At 44.4% G+C, this 20,033-nt stretch overlaps 1 protein-coding gene across 8 annotated transcripts in view; it reads left to right on the forward strand.

Moving 5' to 3' along the window:
- Positions 1-20,033, forward strand: part of LOC118639744 (protein HIRA) — a 93,818-nt gene that overhangs the window by 5,278 nt on the left and 68,507 nt on the right. For 5 of the 8 annotated variants that reach the window (XM_036276153.1, XM_036276154.1, XM_036276150.1 and 2 more), the window contains exons 1-2: positions 17,750-17,901; positions 18,911-19,001. Coding sequence is in view for 3 of the 8 variants with exons in the window: in XM_036276149.1 (XP_036132042.1) it covers positions 18,946-19,001 (56 nt within the window). In the remaining 5 variants the exon portion in view is untranslated. Of the gene's footprint in view, positions 1-15,749; positions 15,813-17,581; positions 17,693-17,749; positions 17,902-18,910; positions 19,002-20,033 lie in introns of those variants that run through there. The other 3 variants (XM_036276147.1, XM_036276148.1, XM_036276155.1) reach the window with 2 other exon arrangements.

The following is a 20,033-nucleotide window of genomic DNA, read 5'->3' on the forward strand; positions in this document are numbered from 1 at the left end:
GGATAATACACATGTGGGTTTTTCACCGATTTATATACCAAACATTGAACCGTTCTGGAGAGAAGGTCTGTGGAGATCAGAGGTACATAAGGCCATCCCTTTGTATAGAAAGCTGTGCAATAGGTGGGCGAGAGGGACCTACACCACATTCTAGAATGCAGGGCAGAGGGAAATCAGAGCTAAATGAGTGAGCCACCATGGCCCCAGGGTAGGGGGCCTGGTTTGTGGTGTAGCCTTGACAGGAGAATTGTGATGGTAGGAAAGGTCCTGCTGCTGTGGGAGCTTCAGGAGCAAAGGCCCAGGGAGGGCTGAGAGCATTTAAGAGGAGACAGAGCATGTTAGGGCATGACTTGGCAGGTGAAGGGGAGAATGGGGCTGGTAGGCAGAGCCTTAAGCACCTTGATAGAAGCTTAGACTGTAGATTTGGGTCACTCTCCAAGTTTATTTCTTTAGTATGCTGGAGAAAGAATAAGAATTAAGATTATACAGCGGGGTTTTCTTGAACATTTGTTTTTATCTAAGAAGTGGTTGAGCCCTGGCCAGTTTGGCTCAGCGGTTGAGCGTCGACCTGCGGATCAGAGAGTCCCAGGTTTGGTTCCCGCTAGGGGCACGTACCACCACAAAAAAAAAAAGTGGTTGAAAAGATGTTTTAATTTCATGAACAGAATTGTAGTTTACAGCTTGGAGGTACCTCTGGTACCTCTGAGCAGCACCCAGCTTTGGCCACTGAGGGGACCTGCTGTCATTTCACTGATTTTGGGTCCTGTCAGTGACCATGAAGTGAGGGTTCTGTCTGCCTTGACCTCTCTTTCTCCCCCAGAGGTTACTAGGTTGTTCCAGTTATCCAGGGTATTTGTCTATAGACTGCAGAGGTGTCTATCACATGAAACTTGGGCCTTGAATGAGCCCTTGGACCAAAAATTAATGCAAGCACATTTTATTATCCTACCAAGATGAGCAGCAACACCTAGCAAAGTGAGTGGGGCCATCAGCAGTGTCAGCATTACTAAATAGCAGAAAGGGAACATTGCAAATACTGTGGGTTGCCTGCCTCCCTATTTCTTTCCAGCAGAATCCCAGTGTTTTTCAGGTGTCTGCCCTCTTCTGCAGGCCAAGCTGCAGGAGCAAGTCTTGATAGCCCTAAGCTGGTATTGTGGGTGTGTGCTAGAGATTTGTTGGGGAACAACCATTTGATGCCATTCTAGCCAATAAGACTAGGAGGGGATGTCTGCTGGGGGCTCCTCAGGAATTGGATAAGGAGCTGTGTAAGAGGCCTTTCTTCTGCTGGACTTCACTAGGTGTGCACGTGGTAATCAGCCTGTGACCATGAGAACAAGGCTCACACTGAGGATGACAGGAGGGGTGGGTAGAAGAACGTTGCTCCTTAAACTGGTAAATTAAAGCACTCCAAAGCTGACCCTTCTCAGGACTTATTATATGTAGATTACCCTTGAAATTCTCTGTGACTTGCAGCAAAAAGAAAACATCCCTTCCAGTACAATTTGCAAGTGGAAACAGGCTGCATAAGATTAAGTGATCTACCCAGGATTACACTAGATATAAAGGGAATGAGTTAGGAGTCACACCCTGACTCCAGTCTGAGCCCAAGTTTACTCTTTCTAATTACCAAGTATTGGTCTATGTGCTGGATACCTGTCCTGGAGAGCTAGAGTACCCTTTTCCGCCTTGGAAAGAGCTTTCAGAAACCACGTGGTACAGCTTGGTACCAGGAGTCCCCTTGTGTTTGAATATTGTTGCCCTATGGCTGCTTCTGTAGCCACTCAGAGGGCCTTTAGCCTTTTAACCTGGCAGATTTCTCTCTCTTTTTTTTTTTTTTATCCTTACCTGAGGACACTTTGGTTTTTGCATTTATCTTCAGATAGAGTGGGAGGGAGAGAAGGAGGACATGAGAGAGAGAAACATCGATGTGAGAGACACATCGAGTGACTGCCACCCACACGACCCTGGGGTCAGGGACAAACCACAACCAAGGTACATGCCCCTAGTGGGAACCGAACCTAGGACTCTCCGGTCCGCGGGCCAAAGCTCTAACCTCGGAGCCAAACTGGCCAGGGCTGGCAGATTTCTCTTGAGGTGTGCTTGGCAAGCCTTCTCTTAAATTTGGTTTTTAAGAGCTCTTTGGTCATGGGGTATCAACAAAATGCTTTCAGGGAGGAGCAGGGAAGGGCCTGTGCCCCGGTCATGAACTTTTTTTTTTTTTTTTTTAATATGTTTTTATTGCCTTTTAAGGAGAGAGAGAGACAGAGGAAGGGAGAGGGAGAGAGAGAGAGAAACATTGATGAGAAAGAAGCATCAATTGGCTGCCTCCTGTACACCCCCATGGGGAATCGAACCTGCGACCTCTTGGTGTATAGGTTGACACCCAATCACTGAGCCACACCAGCCGGGTCCCAGTCATGGACTTTGAGTCTTACTCATTGCCTTCTCTTACACTAACCACCATTGCCTACTGGCTTACATAGGGGATGGGAAGATGCCTGACTAATAGGGGTTCTGTTAGAGACCTCCCACCGAAAGTAAGCTCTTGAAGGGCAGAGGCTTTGTCTTTGCTCATGCTCTATTCCCAGGGCCTTGGACAGTGCTTAGCACACACCACAGTAGACACTCAGTAAATGTCAGATTAGTGTTGAATATTGGAGGAAGGTTGATGGAAGGTGGCTGGTGGATGGGCAGCCCACAGTGTCTGCCACCCTTGGTTGGTAGAGTTGATTTCTTCAACAAACTTCCTATGCATCCTGGTTGGTTCTTCTAATACATCAATCAGACTTTCTGGTAGATTTGCTAGGGATTCCAGCTATGAGGGGGAAACATTCTGCCCAGGTCCTTATCTAAGGAGCCTACTTATATAATTGTGTCTTAGAGCTTTCCATTTTAGGAAGAGGAGTAGATGAAACAGAATAGATAGCAAATGGTTGGGGGTGGGGGTGGAGCACATTTTCCAGCTGTGGGAGTATGCTTCATTCCTGGAGGGAGGGGACCTGGACAAGGTACCACGGTACTACTCATAACAGACCTGATGGGGGTGAGGAAGGCAGCCATCTGAGGGAGGAGCATTCCAGACAGAGAGAACAGCCTGGTGGGTTTGAGGAACAGTAAGGATGTCTTGTGATTTGAGTGAGACTGGAGCAACACAAGGGCAAAAACATCAAGAGGTGAGGCCAGAGGGAAAACAGTAGACTGAGCAGGACCTGGTGGGCTGTTAGAAGGCTTTGATTCTCAGTGCAGTGGGAGCAGACTAGTAATATGGTCTGACTTGAGTCTTAGAGATCTTCCTGGCTCTGCCTGGAGAGTAGATTGGGAGTGAGAGCAAGGGAGACCTGTTAAGAGGCTATTGTAATGATCCAGTAAAGAGATGACCGTGGTTTGAACCAGGGTGGTGATGGAAGTGATGGTGCTGGTGAGAAATGGTTGAATTCTGAGTGTGTGTATAGTACACACATGCATTACTTTTTTTAAAAAAAAAAAAAACCTTTTTTAAAATATTGATTTGAGAGAAAGAAACATCAATTTGCTATTCCACTTATTTATGCATTCATTGGTTGATTCTTGTATGTGCCCTGACCAGGGATCGAACCTGCAACTTTGACATGTAGGAACGACACTCTAACCAACTGAATTACCCATCCAGGGCCTCACTTACGTTACTTATTAGGTATAATTTACATAGTGAAATGCATAGACCTAAGTTGTACAATTTGATGAATTTTGACAAACTAATGCACTCTGTAACCTGTTCTCCACTCAAGATATGGAACGCTTGCACCTCCCCAGGAAGTTTGAGTTACAGATACATTGCTAAGGTAGAGTCACCAGGGTAGAATGGAGGTGTGAGATAAGGGAGGGCTGAAGGGTGACTCCCGTGCCGTCCACTGAGATCAGTAAGACTGTAAAAGGAGCAAATGGAGAGAGAGAGAAACCCAGATTCAACTAGACAGCAGGACCAAGTGAGGCCACCACACAGGGCCTTCTCCAAGCATCTGTTTGATGAGTAGCCTCTCTGCCTTCTTTTTGAAAATGCTAGAGCTCTGTTCTAGAGCTATTAAGGAACAGGACAAATACCTTTATTTTTGGCTAGTGACAATTGCTATATATAATTATACTAGGATACTTCATATGGTATATGTGTGGATGTGGATAATGAAGCATATTGTGATTTGATATTTTTAATTTGTAAAACGTAAAATTATTTTTCTTATTATAAAAATAATACCTGTTTAATTTAGGAAAAATTAGAAAATGCCAAAAGGAAAATACATTGTTAAATCTTGTCTTTCAGACTATTTGGAAAAAATAACTGGTGCCTTGGTGCTTTTTAAAAAGGATACATTTTACTTACTATATATACCACATTATAAGAGTATCTAAATTTTGTTTGTTGGTTTGTTTAAAAAGTATCCAGATTTTTAAGACCTTAGCCAAATCCCTGATACCATAGCAAATATCGTGTTGTTATTGTGTAGCTTCTTTCCCTTCAGACCTTGCATTGCACATATAACTGAAATAGCTAACATGCTGCTGTGCATTTTCCACTTAATATCATAGGTTTGTTATTTTCTTTTTTTTAAGTGAAGTATAACCGAAATACATTAGTGTCAGGTGTACAACATGATTCAGTATTTGTATATATTGTGAAGTGATCATCAAATATCCAGTTAACATTTGTCACCAAACATAGTTGCAGAATTTTTTTTCCCTGATGGGAATGTTTCAGAACTCTCTAAGCTTCTTTCAAATATGCAACTCAGTATTATTAACTAGTGTTACTTTCTTTTTTTTTTTTATCCTCACCCGAGGACATTTTTTGTTCAGATAGAGTGGGAGGGAGAGAGAGAGAGAGAAACATTGACGTGAAAGGGACACATCGAGTGGCTGCCATCCACACAATCCAACCAGGGCCGGGGACAAACTGCAACCAAGGTACATGCCCTTAGCGGGAACCTGGGTCTCTCTGGACCATAGGCCGACGCTCTAACCGCTGAACCAAACCAGCCAGGGCTACAGTGTTACTTTCTTAACTGTGGTTGTTAAACTAATATATCCCTGCCCCTCAGTGCGAATGTGATTCTTTCTTTTTCTTTTTTATCCTCACCCCAGGACATTTTTCCATTTTTTTGTTCAGATAGAATGGGGAGGGAGGGAGAGAGAGAGAAACATCGACATGAATGGGACACATCGAGTGGTTGCCACCCTCACGACCCAACCAGGGCCGGGGACAAACTGCAACCAATTAGCGGGAACCGAACCCTGGTCTCTCTGGACCGCAGGCCGACGCTCTACCACTGACCCAAACTGGCCAGGGCGAGGGAATGTGATTCTTAATTTTCTAATGGAACTGGGTGGAAGAGATGGTTATATTTATAGAAATCTATTTTCAGGTAACTTTTAAGGAACATCTCTGTTCTGCAAAATTAGAGGAGAAAAGAGTATAAAGAAACAGATAGTAACTGTTACCAAAACTTGATTATGTGTTGGCAAATACTGCAGGAGAAGTGATGAAGGTCTATAAATGATATACCTGTCACTTCTACTTTGGTTTGGGGGAGGGGGGAACAGTTGCTTGATTGCTACAGCTTCCTTCCTGTGCTGTGTTTTTAATCTCTCAGCCACCTGACACCTATTAGATGTTATTGTGTTACTGCTTACTTAAGGCTAGAGAAGTTTTTGTGGTTGAAAGCAGTAGAGATAATAGCAGCAGGTGGCTCTGTGAGGTGGTTGGTGACATCTGTGTCTACTCCTCAGAAGATGAGGAGCCTACCTTCCAAAGATTGGGATGCTAGTGACGCTGTGAAGATGTGTTTGAATTATGGGCCTTTGCTGTGGGCTTTCTCCAGCTAACAACAGCAAGTATATTGAGTGCTTGCTAAGTGCCAAGCCATAGCTGGGAATGACTCTGTGACTAAAACAGACAAAAATTGCTGAGCTCTTGGAGTTTACATTCTAGTGGGCAGGGTGGACAGACATACAATAAACAAAATTATACTCTATGGAAGAAATTGCTAAGAAAAAAACAGATCAGTATTAGAAGGCTTGGTTTTACTAGGTTGGGGAAGTAACACTTTCAAGTAGGGTGGTTAGAGTAGGCCTCAGTGAGAGGGGGACACTGAGTGAAGACTAGAAGGAGGCAAGGAAGGAGCCATGAGCCAGTGCAAGGTGATGGGTGGGAGTGTGCCCAGTGCAGTCTAGGAACAAAGAGCAGGCCAGAGAACAGGACCAGTAATTGGAGGGGAAGGAACCAGGAGAGGAGGCCAGAAACGTCAGATAGTGTGGCTGTTGTGCCCAGCCTGTTGGCTTCTAAGGCATGTCCCTAACTGTGATGGGCAAATGTCCAGTAGAGCAGGTATGGGTGTGAAGATCAGGAGTTCTGTTTTGGAGAAGTTAAGGATGAGCTGTCTGGTAGGCAACTGGATAGAGGAGTTATCTGCATATTAAGAGTGCTTAGGTGCAAGAATTTCTCCAGAGAGAATGCTGGTTTTAGAGTATACACATCATCACCTGTATAAGAAAAGAATCCAGCCCTGGCCGGTTTGGCCCAGTGGTTAGAGCGTCGGCCTGCAGTCCAGAGAGACCCGGTTTTGGTTCCTGCTAAGGGCACGTACCTCAGTTGCAGTTTGTCCCCATCCCTGGTTGGGTCGTGCGGATGGCAACCACTCGATGTGTTCCTTTCACATCAATGCTTCTCTCCCCCCCCCCCCCCCCGACTCTATCTGAACAAAACATGGAAAAATGTCCTGAGGTGGGGATAAAAAAAAAGAAAAAAGAAAAGAATCCGTTTTGTTATGACATCCACAGGTGTTTTGATATTTACCTTTATTACCTTAATGTTATTACAAACACACATTATAGTTGTTTTTTTCTTAAAGAAGACCATATGTATGTGTGTTTCTCATTGAGATAATTGTAGATTTATGTGCAGTTGAATGAAATAAAGAGAAATAGATATTTTGTAGACTTTGCCCATTTTCTCCCAGTGGTAACATTTTGCAAAACTGTAGTCTAATAACACATTAACATTGACACAATCCACCAATCTTATTCAGATTTTCCTACTTTTGTACTCATTTGTGTGTAGATGGATATTTAGTTCTATATATTTTACCACCTGTCTGGATTCATGACACCGAGCAGTTCCCACACATATAACCACACCCACCTCCCTTCTATGTGCCTCTACCTTATAGATATATGTTTGGTTTGGTTTTGACTAGCATTTTTAAGTTGTAGTAAAATATAGATAACATAAAATTTATCTTAACAATCTTTTAAGTGTATGATTCAGTCGTGTTATATATATTCACATTGTTGTGTAAAATATCTACAGAACTTTTTCGTCTTGTAAAACTGAAACTATATACCCATTAAGCAACAACTCTCCATATTCCCTTCCCCCAGCTCCTGGCACCCACCATTCTACTTTCTATCTCTATGAATTTGACTACTCTAGAGACTTATAAGTGGAATCATACAGTATTTGTGCTCTGTGACTGGATTATGTCAATTAGCATAATGTCTTTTTAAAAATATGTTTCTATTGAATTTTTTAGGGAGAGAGAGATAAAACATTGATGTGAGAGAGAAACATCCATCAGCTGCCTCCCACATGTCCCTCACTGGGGATCGAGCCTGCAATTCGGGCATGGAAATTGAACCAGAACCTCTCAGTCCATGAGATGATACTTAATCCACTGAGGCACATTGGTTGGGCAGCATAATGTCTTTAAGGTTCATCCATGTTGTAGCATGTGTCTGAATTTATTTTTCTTTTTAAGGCTGAATTATATAGATATACCACACTTGCTTATCCATTTTTCCATCAATGGACACCTCTTAGTTATGAACATCGGTGTACAAATGTGTCTTTGAGATCCTGCTTTCAGTTTTTTTAAATACATACCCTAAAGTGGAATTGCTGGATCGTAGGTAATTGTATTTTTTAATTTTTTGAGAAACCACTGTACTGTTTTCCATAGTGGCTGCTCCATTTCACATTCCTACTAGCATTGGATAAGCATTCTAATTTCTTCACACTCCACCAGTACTTGTTCTTTTCTTTTTTTCTTCTTTTGATAGTACCCATCCTAATGGGCTTAAAATGATATCGCATTCTGATTTTGACTTGCATTTCCTTGATAGTTAATGATGTTAAGCATCTTTTCATATGCTTATTGGCTATTTTATGTATCTTCTTTGGAGAAATGTCTATTCAAGTCCTTTGTTCATTTTTTAATTGAGTTTTTTTGTTTTTTTGCCATTGAATTTTTGAGTTCTTTATATATTCTGGACATTAATCCCTTATCAGGTATGTGATTTGCAAATATTTTCTCCCATTCTTTGCCTTACCTTTACCCTGTTTTAGTATCCTTTGATGGATACAAGTTTTTCGTTTTTAAGAAGTTCAGTTTGTCTTTTTTCTCTTAATGCCTATGCCTTTGGTATAATATCTAAGAAATCTTTGCCAAATCCAATGTTGTGAAGCTTTTCCCTTATATTTTCTTCTAAGAGTTTTATAGTGTTAGGTTTTATATTTGGATCTCTGATCCATTTTGAGTAAATTTTTGTATATGTTGTTCGGTAAGGGTCCGACTCTGTTCTTTTGCAGCTCTGTTGTTTCCCCAGCACCATTTTTTGAAGAAACTGTCCTTTCCCATTTAATGGTCTTGGTACCCTTGTCAAAAATCATTTGACCACACATGCAATGTTTATTTCTGTGTTCTCTATCCTATTGAATTGATCTATATATCTGTCTTCATGCCATTACCACTCTGTTTTGATTACTGAAATTTTGTAGGAAATTTTGAAATCAGGAAGTGTGAGACCTCCAACTTTGTTCTGTTTCAGGGTTCTTTTGGCTATTCTGGGTCCCTTGAGATTCATATGAATTTTAAGATGGATTTTTCTATTTCTGCAATAAATATCATTGTAGTTTTGATAGGGATTGTAGTAAATCTGTAGAGCTTTGGGTATTAGTAACACCTTAACGATATCAAGTCTTCCGATTCATGAATACAGGATGTCTTTTTATTTATTTGTGTTTTCTTTAATTTCTTTCAGCAGTGTTTTCTAGTTTTGAGTGTACAAGTTTTTACCTCCTTGCTTAAGTTTATTTATAAATAATTTTTCTTTTTGATTCTATTTTAAATGTAATTGTTTTCTTAATTTTTTTATTTTTTTACTGTTAACCTATAGAGATGCAACTGATGTTTGTTGCTTGTGTATCCCTCAACTTTACTAAATTTGCTTATTCTGTTGACTCTTTAGGGTTTTCTACATATAAGATAATGTCGTTTGCACCTACCTTATATTTTAATATTGTTTTGTAACGTTTTTCACTTAATAAATGTTTCAAAAATTTTTTATGTTTCATTTTTAATTACACATTTACCAAAATTTGTTAACACCGACTATTATTGGGCTGTACAGACATGTTCCCAGGAGCACATGCAGTGGGCGAAGGCCTCACCTTCCCCAAACTTCCAATCCAGCAGAACGTGCTCATGGATGTTCCTGTTGGACCTGCCCAGTGAGCTGTTAAGTGTAAGGACCAGAAACAGGAGCCTAATTCAAAGGTCCTCGGGCCATTGAGAGGGCTGACTACTCTTGTTTGTGTCCTCCCTTCTCTTTGGCTAGTGTTCTGTGCTCAGAGTTTAAGTTCTGCCATTGGGCCTCCAATTGGGAATCTTTCCCCTGGTGTGAGAGAGGATTCCACCTGACTGTACCCCACTGAAACCCAGTTTTCATAACTTATTCTTTATTCCTGCCAGGTGGAGACCATTCATGCTGTACTTGTCTGGTCAGCAACCCCCAGACAGGAGACAGTGGCCAACTGTTGTGGCTCTGTGGAAAGAGTGACAGCAGAGTACTATGTGTGGACTAAGGAGGAGTTTAAGGAGGTGCCTGGGAGGGGTGACCTGGAGGCAGAGGAGAATGGGTTGTGGTGGGTGTGCAGGGAGAGCATGCTGGCCATGGTCTTCCAGAGGATGTGAGATTGCCTGGTGGCTCTAGGGACCAGGGAGTTTGTTTATCTTTTGTTTCTGTCTCTATACAAAGAAAAGCCAAACACTGGAGGGAGTTGGGAGCTCATCTCTGTCATTATACTGTGCCACAAGAAAAGTTCTCTAACTAATCCAGCCATAAGATCCTTTTCCTCACTTCCCCCTTTGGATAAAGGTCATTTCCCACTGAGGGAATGTGAGCTACTGTTTTCCTTGGGACTGAAAGGCCTAGTGCTGTACGAGGGTAGGGAGACAGTGCCATGCTGGTGGCTTTGTGTAAGTCCACTATCATATTTCATCTAATCTATGGCACATCACTATGAAAGTCACAGGGTGGCAGTTATACCAGTCACATCTTCCATCGAGGTGTGACTGATTTCAGAAAGGTTCACATATGAAACATAAACATCTTAGAAAAATATGCCACAGCATCTTAATCTCTCATAGGTGCTCATCAGGATGAATGTGTCTTCCCATTTTATAGATTAGAAAACTGGAGTTTAGAGAGATTAAATAATTTACTCAAGGCTGTGTAGCTGGTGAGTGACGGGGCTGAGGATTTAACCCAGGGGTGTTTAATGCTAAAACCTAGGCTTGTACCCAACCCTCATCCCTGCTCTCCAGTTTAACAATTCCTTTCCAGTCTCAACAACCAAAGCCCATCCTCCACATAGTTGCGTGGAGCCAAAATGTGAATCTGACCTTGGCATTTTCCTGTTTAGGAGGTAGCTGTAGAGGAAGGGCTGTACTCCCCAGCGGTGCCTTGCCTGGCCCTGCCAGTCTCTCGAGTCTTCTCTCCCCACTCTACCTGCAGTAGCTTTCCCGGCTCATTCCTGAGTCCATCCCTTGTCTCCTCTGCCTGAAATTCCCCTCCCCCGCCCTTCTGGCTGACTGCTCCTCCTCTGCAGGAAGCCCTAGGCTGAGTTAGGTGGCTTACTACCTCTGCAGACAAGTGTCACCACACCAGTGAGGTTCCTATGACTGCATTCTGGAGCTTCCTGAGGGCAGGGCTGAGCCTTCTGTCTTTATTTTCTCACTGCTTATCCCAGTGCTAGGCTCACAGTAGATATCTTAAGAAGTGGACCTGACCCTGGCCAGTTTGGCTCAGCGGTTAGAGCATTGGTCCAAGGACCAAAGAGTCTCAGTTTTGTTTTTTTTTATCCTCACCCGAGGACATTTTTAAATTTTTTGTTGTTGTTGTTCAGATAGAGAGGGAGGGAGAGAGAGAAAGCGACACATCGAGTGGCTGCCACCCACATGACCCAACCAGGGCCGAGGACAAACTGCAACCAAGGCACATGCCCTTAGCGGGAACCGAACCCGGGCCTCTCCGGACCACAGGCCGATGCTCCAACCGCTGAGCCAAACCGGCCAAGGCAAGAGTCTCAGTTTTGATTCCAGCCAAGGGCACATACCCTCATTGCGGTTCCTCCCTGGACCCAGTCGGGGTCGTGTGGGAGGCAACCAGTCGATGTTTCTCTCTCTCTTTCTTCTACCCTCCCTCCCTCCCACTCCATCTGAAGATAAATGGAAAGGTATCCTCAAGTGAGGATTTTTTTAAAAAGTGGATCTGTGTGTGATTTGGGGGAGTCAGGTTGGCCTGTGACTTACAGGTAAGTGATTTTGGTGTAGTTCTTGAGGGGACATATAATACAGTGTCACAGACTTAAGGAACAGAAGAGCATTCTGAGAGTCAGGTGGCTGTTTCTTCCTGATGATCTACTCAAGACTGTTGCTCAGTCAGCTAGAACTTTTTTAGTTAAAATGACAAATGCCCAGCTCAGTTTGGCCTAAGCAGAAAAGTGAATGAATTGGCATTTTGGGTTATCTCTTGTATAACAAACTACCCCAAAACTTGCTGGCTTAAAATAACAACTATTGCCCTGGCCAGTTTGGCTCAGAGATAGAACCTTGTCCTGCAGACCAACAAGTCTCAGGTTCGATTCCAGCCAAGGGCACATATCTCGATTGTGGTTCGTCTCCCGCCCTGGTCCAAGTCGTGAGGGAGGCAACCAATCAATGTGTCTTTCTCACATTAATGTGTCTCTCTGTCCCTTTCTCTCTCTTTCCCTCCCACTCTCTCTCTGAAGATATACAGAAAAATATTCCCTGGTGAGGATTAAAAAAAAAACTTTTATTATTTGTGATTCTGAAATTTGTCAGCACTCAACAAGGACAGCTCCTCTTGGCTCTACACGAAATCTGCTGGGGTGGCTCAAGCTAGAACAACTCATCTTGGCTCCCATGTTAGGGCCTTGAGTCTCACTGTTATCTGGGCTCTTTGATCCTCTCCATGTGGCTGGCTCAGCCTCCTCTTAGCACAGTGGTCTCAGAGTAGTTGGACTTCCCTTCATGGCAGTTGGCTTTCTCCATAGGGCCAGTGCTGAACTGCTGGACCTTCTTTAGGCTTAAACCTGGAACTGGAGCAGTGTTGCTTCTGTCACATTCTGTTAAAATGGGTCACAATGGCAAGCCAAATTCAAGGAAAGGGAATTCCACACACGGGCCAACAGGACTGAGGTGTGCAGGGTGATGCTCAGCACAGCAAGTCCAAGGGCCCAAACCAGGTCATCAGGATCTATTGCACACATGTGCACATACTCCCACTCTCGCTCTGGCTCTTGTTCCCTTATATGCTTTTCACCTGTTGGCTTTGCATAGGTTTCCTACCGGCAGTGTCTTCCTGACCCTCATAGCAGCTCCAGGCACGCCACCTCCCTGCTTCACCTAGAGAGGCAGCACACCACAGTATTTAATAACTTGGGCTCTGGAGCCAGATACCTGGACTCTTACCAGGCAGCTGTGTGGCCATGGGCAACATTTTTTAACCTCCCTGTATGCCCCAGTTTCCCTCTCACGGTAAAATGAGGTTGTCAGAAGTGTTTACCTCAGAGGGCTGTATGAGATTTATAGAATGCCCTGGCCTGTGCTTCCTGCAGGTTTGAAAGCCATGTCAGAAACTCAAGAGCATGTCATGGGAGGGGGAGAATTGGATCTGGCCTTGGAAAGGTAAAGTTCCATAGGACATACCCCAGCATGGCTCTGGCTCCTGGAAGGAGGGGCTGGCTGGCACCCCCAAGGGCTGGCCTGCTACAGATTCCCCAGAGGCCCCAAGTGGAGATGGCAGCACTGACTGGGTCAAGGCTCCTCCGGAGCTGTCCTCTTTATACTTAAGAGATATCTACTCTTTCAGATATCACAAGGCTCCTAGTGGTGCTAATAAGTCACTGTCGTCTGGTGTCTGGCAGTGCTCTAAGCCTCAGTCTAAGCACTAGGTGCTATAGTCTCACCTTTGGAGAGGTGGGGTCTGCACCACTCAAGCCTGGACCCACAGGCCCAACTGTCCTTTCTTGTTCCTTGAGGCTTTCCTGTGAGGCACTTCTCACAGCCAGATGGTCAAGAAACCCACCTTTTTCAACTGATTCCCTCCTAGGCCCTCAGCCTGTGGGAAAGGGCGGCACATTCTCAGCAGCAGCATGTGGGACTCTGCCTTATCGCACATGGCAGCCACCGAGCCCAAGAAGGGTGTGGGTGTGCCAGCGTGGGCCTGAGTGCACATGCAGGGAAGGACCAGTTGGAGCACCTTCAGTTCTTCTCACTGGTGTTCTTAGCACCTGCCTTTTAAATTTTTTTTTCCCTTTATTGATTTTAGAGAGAGAGGAAGAGAGAGAGAGAAACATCTATGAGAGAGAACATCAATTGACCTCCTCCTGCATGTCCCCCACTGGGGATCGGGCCCACAACCTGGGCATGTGTTCTGACCGGGAATCGAACTGGTGACCTCTTGGTGCATGGGTCGATGCTTAACCACTGAGCCACACCAGCCAGACAGCACCTGCCTTTTTTAACCCACTCTTTAATTTTCTGGAGTACTTTCTTGAAGATGAAGGTGATAGTCATTAGGGTCTGCCCTGTCTGGGCTGTGGGAGAATAACTTGAAAGCTTTTTCTTCAGGTCTCCGTGAGTACACTCCACTGCTGGATCTGGCTCCTTCAGAGATTATTGAGTACCAAGCTGTGTTGGGGCTTGTCTTGTGAACCCTTGGAATGAAAGCTCAGAGCAGACCAGGGCTGAATTTCTTGTGTGTTTGGGACAGCTTTGAGTACACTGCATTGCTCCAAGAATCTGGTCAGCAGCTACTTGGCTGAACTTGACCTATCACCATAGAACTTTGACTCCTGGGTGTGGGCCTGGAGATGATCAAGGAGTTCAGGGACCAGGCCAGAGCTGCTAGCATGGCCTATCGTGGTAGCCTTTGTTGTTTTGGAATTCAGTAAATACTGGAGATGAAATAACATGTGGTATAATTTCCAAATTTTCCTAGATTTCTACTTGCTACCTGAGACAAATAAGGGTGCACATACTTGCTAGTGGCCTTACACAGCTGTGTCCCCCACTACCATATAATGACCAGTAAGAAAGGGAGCGAATTTCCCCTTGTCTTCTGGAAGCTCATGCTTGATTTGACTGAGGGTGTGGCTCTTCAGAAGAAGGTGAGGGAAGCTAGGTGCCACCTGGGGCCAATGCTGGTCATTGCCTTTTGGGTACCAGCAATTGATTTTCCACACTTGAATGGGAGCCCTGGCAGGACTTTTAGCTCTTAGGCAACCATGGCCCACACTTGTTTCCTTATAATTCTAGAGCTGCTAACTCTTGTCCTAGTGTCCATGCCACCTCTCCTTGGGTGACAGAGACAGAGTATCTTTGACTGAGAGACTCTTTGGCAACAGCCCCTTGTCTATATCAGCAATTGCTGGTGTTCATTTCATTGTCATGCCATCTAATTTGTCACTGAACAAATATTACTGAGCTTCCACTCACCAGGGCAATGCTAGAAGTTGAGGATGTAGTGATGAACTTTACAGTGATTGACATAACACTGAACCTGGAAGCCAACCATGGAGCTAGACACAGGCTCCAGGATTATTTCCACAGTCTTGCTGGGTTTTGAGTTCTTATGGCACCTTTGCTAGTCTGGTCCACCCAGCTAGCCATCTAGCTTCATGGGCTCCTGGTGTGGGCCTGGGCCCTTACTGGACACTGTGGAGACTCCAAGAGCTAGTTGCCATAGTCCTTTCCCCTGGAGGGACTGAACATCTATTTGAACATAGGGCACATACTATGGAGGAGGGTCAGCAAAAGGAGATGGTGAGAAGGCCAACTCTCCGTGGGCTTGGATGCAGCACAAATGTAGGGGGTGGGTGGCTTTTTGGAAACATAAGCATGACAAGGGAAGCAATGTGTTATAGCCAACCACTGGCCCTACCCAGCTCTTAGACAGAAAAGTCAGGGCATGCTTCCCGTGTTCAGGCTGATCCATGGGATGGGGAAAAGGCTGGATGTATATAGCCCCTGTGACTCAGAGCTGTTGTCATGAATAGCCTTTACAAACATGCATCCCCAGAAGGTGTTGGGCTCTTATCCAGTGGACCTCAGTTGGAATGCCCAGGTAACCTGTGGGTTGTCGTAGTGACACAGTGCTTTGTCCCACTTTTAGACTTTTAGCTATTTAATGTCACTTGGAGAATCTTCCAGCAGTTTATACTTTAAAAGTTAGATCACTCCACCCTCACTCACAGGTAAGTGAACATTAGTAGTATAATATTTTTTCCTAGGATCAGTGATTAGGGATATTACTTGAATAACCAATATTTTTAAAGTTTGAGTCTGTTGCTATTCTTCAGTGAATAAAAGCCAAGGCAGATGTTGTGTGTTTTTTTTTTTTCTTCTTGTTTCTAGGCAAGCCAATTTTTTCAGTTGATATTCACCCTGACGGGACCAAGTTCGCAACTGGAGGACAAGGTATGTTCACGAAATAATAGGAATGCTTTCAGCCTGCACCTAGGTCTGCTTCTCCGGGTTACCCATTGAGCTATAGAAAGAATATTTGCTGTTTTCAGTCTGGATGTGACTCAGTTTAAGTCTGAGTAAGTCACATTAAAATCCTTTTTTGGCACTAGAGTGTGCTTTCTATAGATAATTTTGGTAACAGGTTTATCTTTCTAATTTCTGTTGATTGGGTTAATATTAATTTGCTTGTCCAAGCCCAAGCTTATTGAGCATGGAGAGTAACAGGTGGTCCTGTAGACAAAGTCCCAGCCCCAGAGGCAAGAGCTCTTGGTCCTCATCTTGGTTCTGGCAGTGTTTTCTCATCTGAAAAGGGGGAGGAGATGGTTAACCTCCAGAGTCAGTCATGTATTAGGCCCATTCTCTAAGCGCAGAGGAATTCAGCTGGCTTAGAAGGCAAGTACAAATGTGCACACCATTTGAAAATATGATCCATAGTATTGTCAGTGTGTTTTATCCAGAGTCTGCTGCAATATTGCAGTAATAACAACTCTGTTTGGAAAGACGAAGACTTTTGAGGCCAGGACACCCGTATGTATGTGTATATGGTCACACAAAGTAACATTCCCACAGAGCCCAGTCACGTGGCAGCTTTACCCCAGAGCAGAGTCTCTCTGGCTGAAGCTTTCCTGGACAGAACTTGGAGAGTGCCTCTGTGAGTTCCAGGTCCTCAGGCCACATGCTGCAGAGCAGGCTGTCTGAAGACTTTCTGCTGCAGGGACTTGAAGCCTTGATCTACTTCCAGCGTGCTGCGGGCTGCACCCAAGAGGTGCCCACAGGCATCACCTAGGAGCACTGGACTTAGCTGGGATAACAGGGTTTTCTCATCTATAAGAAGAGGCACACCTTCCTGACCTACTTGGCATAGTAAGCTCTAGGAGAGCTGATTAGGAAGTATTTTTACATTTTGGCCAAGAGGTAATTGCAAGCAAACCTTATGGTAATTTTGACATGTCCATTTCCAGGCATTTATTGGGTTTTTACCCCTCTGTAACAGAAAGTTAAGTGAGGAGCTGGACTTTTGTTAGTTATCAGTAATGGAAATCTTAGAGACAAATTACTGAAATGCATAGATATATTTTTTAACCCAATATCACATCAACTTATGACCACAAGAACCCTAAATGCCCTCCTTTTGTTGATCTCTCAACAGTAGATTATGGCAAAGAGCAGGTAAGCTAATGAGCACCTTTTCCAGTGTTTAAGGCACATTTCAGAATTGGGTCTCAAAGTATCCAGTCAGCTGCGAGAATAGCCATGGACTGGAGGCAGCACCTGGAAAATGAGGGAAGTCCCAGCAGGGACTATACTGTTCTTGGTTGCTAGGGAGCCCATGCAGAGACCTGAAGGGATGCTGGGACGTGGGCTTTTCCAGCTTCTTCATTTACAGATGAGAGGTCTGGGCCCTGGGCAGGAATGAGGACCTTCTAGGAGCCCTGGTGGATCCGTGTTACAGGCCAGACCAGAGCTCAGTCCTCACCTGATTCTAGTCCAGGGTTTCTTTCATAAAGTTGGGTTGGCCTCAGCATAGTACTAAATCCACACTTCTTGAATCCCCATTAGCACTTGTTTTTCTTCATCTTGTCTATAACTTATATTAATAATTCAAATTCAGTTTCCCCCAATCTAGTCACTTAGGATTTATGAAAGCTAAATGAGGATTGTGTCTCATAGTTAATAGTGTACTCCTTGCACATTGAGTTATTTCTGCCCCTTCATTCCAGGACAGGATTCTGGGAAGGTTGTGATCTGGAATATGTCTCCAGTCCTCCAGGAGGATGACGAGAAGGATGAAAATATTCCCAAGATGCTTTGCCAGATGGACAATCACTTAGGTATTACAGAGTGGCCCTTTGCAGGCTTTTCGTGTTGGCAGAGTGCCCAAGGTTAGCACATGTGTTTGTAATTAGAAAGATAAGGCCCCGTGCGGCGGTAACTCCCCTCGGCCTGCTGTCTGAAGGCACAGATGTTGGCTGCACACCTGGGTGAGTTATTCGGCAGAAGACTCGGCCCGCCCACAGAACCATCTTTGGACAGTCTGCAGGTACCTCTGGTGATTTCCTGCTCATGAGTCGTTACTGCCTGATTCCATGGGGCTTTGGGGCCAGCAACCTGGAAGCAGTAGGGTTCTGGGGAAGGGTGTGTAAGACAACTTACCCAATGTCTCAGTTGCCAATGTGTCACTCAGGCCCTCTGCCAGGACCCTTTTGGCTGCTGGACAGTGTTGTGGTTTTCTTTCCTGCATTAGTGCCTTAGTTTCCCACCCCTGAGCATCAGGGTAACTGTATCTGGCTCTGGTTTTCAACCTAGCTGCTTCCCCTGAGATGCTCCGTTAACAGTTACATCCCCTTCCTTTGCTCTGTATGTTCTTGCTCTCCCAACATGTCTCTTGATGTCCTCCAACTTGGAGCACAAGTCCCTCACAGGCTATGTGTGGGCCACAACTTGGATAGTGTCCCTCATATTGCAGGGCTACCCAAGGTTGAGTTGTGAGTGCTCTCAGAGGCTCCAACCCAATGTGGTCCAAGGGGGATTTCTGTTGGTCTCAGTTTATGAATGCAGGATCAATCGACCTGCAGTACTGACAAGTAGGGAACATTGAATTTAATTGCTGACAAGTGGAATGAAGTCGGAGTTTATGCTTTAAGAAGCTGCTCCCCTGAAAGTCTGAAGAAGGCATCTTGGCCTATTTAGCACATGCCTTCCTGTCAAAAGAGTTCTCCCTATTCAGAAATACATCTTATCATTAAACAGCCCTTTTTAAATAATGAAATTTAGACATTTACCCATTTTCATGGAAATGAGCCTTCTCCTATTGACTACTTCATCCAGCACTAACACTTCTCAGGTTAGACTCCATTCTGGTAATGTGTTATTATAGCACAAGTAGGTTAGTGCTTGAACTGAATTGTTCTAGGGCTCTCACACAGTAGATGCCTTTAATAGATTAGATAGATTAGATTTTATAAACCCTCTGCATCTTGCCAAACTGCATAAAACAAATGGGCATGACTATTGGATTTTCATTACCCTGTTTTTTTTTTTCTTCCCAGCATGTGTGAACTGTGTGCGGTGGTCAAACAGTGGGATGTATTTAGCTTCTGGGGGAGATGACAAACTGATTATGGTGTGGAAGCGGGCTACGTAAGCATCATTTTCCTTTTTTCACATTTTAATTTTAGAAGCTTCTTTGCTGGTCTTTATCACAGTCACTTTCTCTACCCTGGGATCGAAGTCCCCACAGTTTCAACTTCATAAGGAGCAGGAAGCTCACATAGGCCAGGAGCAGCTGGGGCCTGTCCAGGAAGTCGGAAAGCCACCCGCCTCCCTAGTGACCTGCTCAGCTGTCCCTTGCAGGGCTGCAGGATTTCCACCTGAAAAGGAAGGGTGACTCTCTTCCAGTACTGACATCGGTGGCTTCATTTGTTTTGTTCTTCAAATGAAATTTCCCAACGTACAATGTGGTTAAAAGACAAGGTGCTCTCATGGAATCTGGAACAGGGGATCCGGAGCCTGCCCTCTTAGCCATTGATCTTATTTTCTGTCAGCCTCATCCCTGGCCTCTAAGGAGTCCCTACTTGAAAGCCCCTTCTCGGCACCAATAATGAACTAATCATCACCTAGAAAAGTCTTTTTCTTTACACCTAGGCAGAGTCCCTCAGGGTGGGTCCTGGGGCTCTTTCATAACCAGCTCCCCAGCTTATTCAGGGGTCAGTCAAGCTGGGGACTCAGACCTACCCACTGCTCAGCCAGCGTGGCCCTGTTGCCTTGGCTTTGAGAGCAAAGACATGCTGTCCCACTTAGCTGCTTCAGCAAGCTCTTTCTGGAGGTTTGTGAGGAATCCCACTGAAGTGAAGGCTGTTAACACAGGCTCTGCACACTGGTTCTGTCAGCACCACCTCCACGGAAATCCACGTGACTGTACGAGTGGTAGGAGCTAGTACCTGTGGTTCGAGAGTTTTCTCTGCCTTGGATGTTAAGGCAGAGGCCTTCAATTCATTTTAAGAAGACTTAGAAAAAACTGTTGATTTTGCTGTTTAGCCAACATAAGTGATATTTAGTATGTAACTTGAAAAACTGGAAAAATATAAAAGAAATATATCATAATCCCAGCACGTAAAGAAAATCCTGGTTAATATTTTGGTATTTTTTATGTGTGTCCTTCTGATTCATTTT

The sequence above is a fragment of the Molossus molossus genome, unplaced genomic scaffold, assembly GCF_014108415.1.
Source record: "Molossus molossus isolate mMolMol1 unplaced genomic scaffold, mMolMol1.p scaffold_m16_p_22, whole genome shotgun sequence".
Lineage (NCBI taxonomy): Eukaryota > Metazoa > Chordata > Mammalia > Chiroptera > Molossidae > Molossus > Molossus molossus.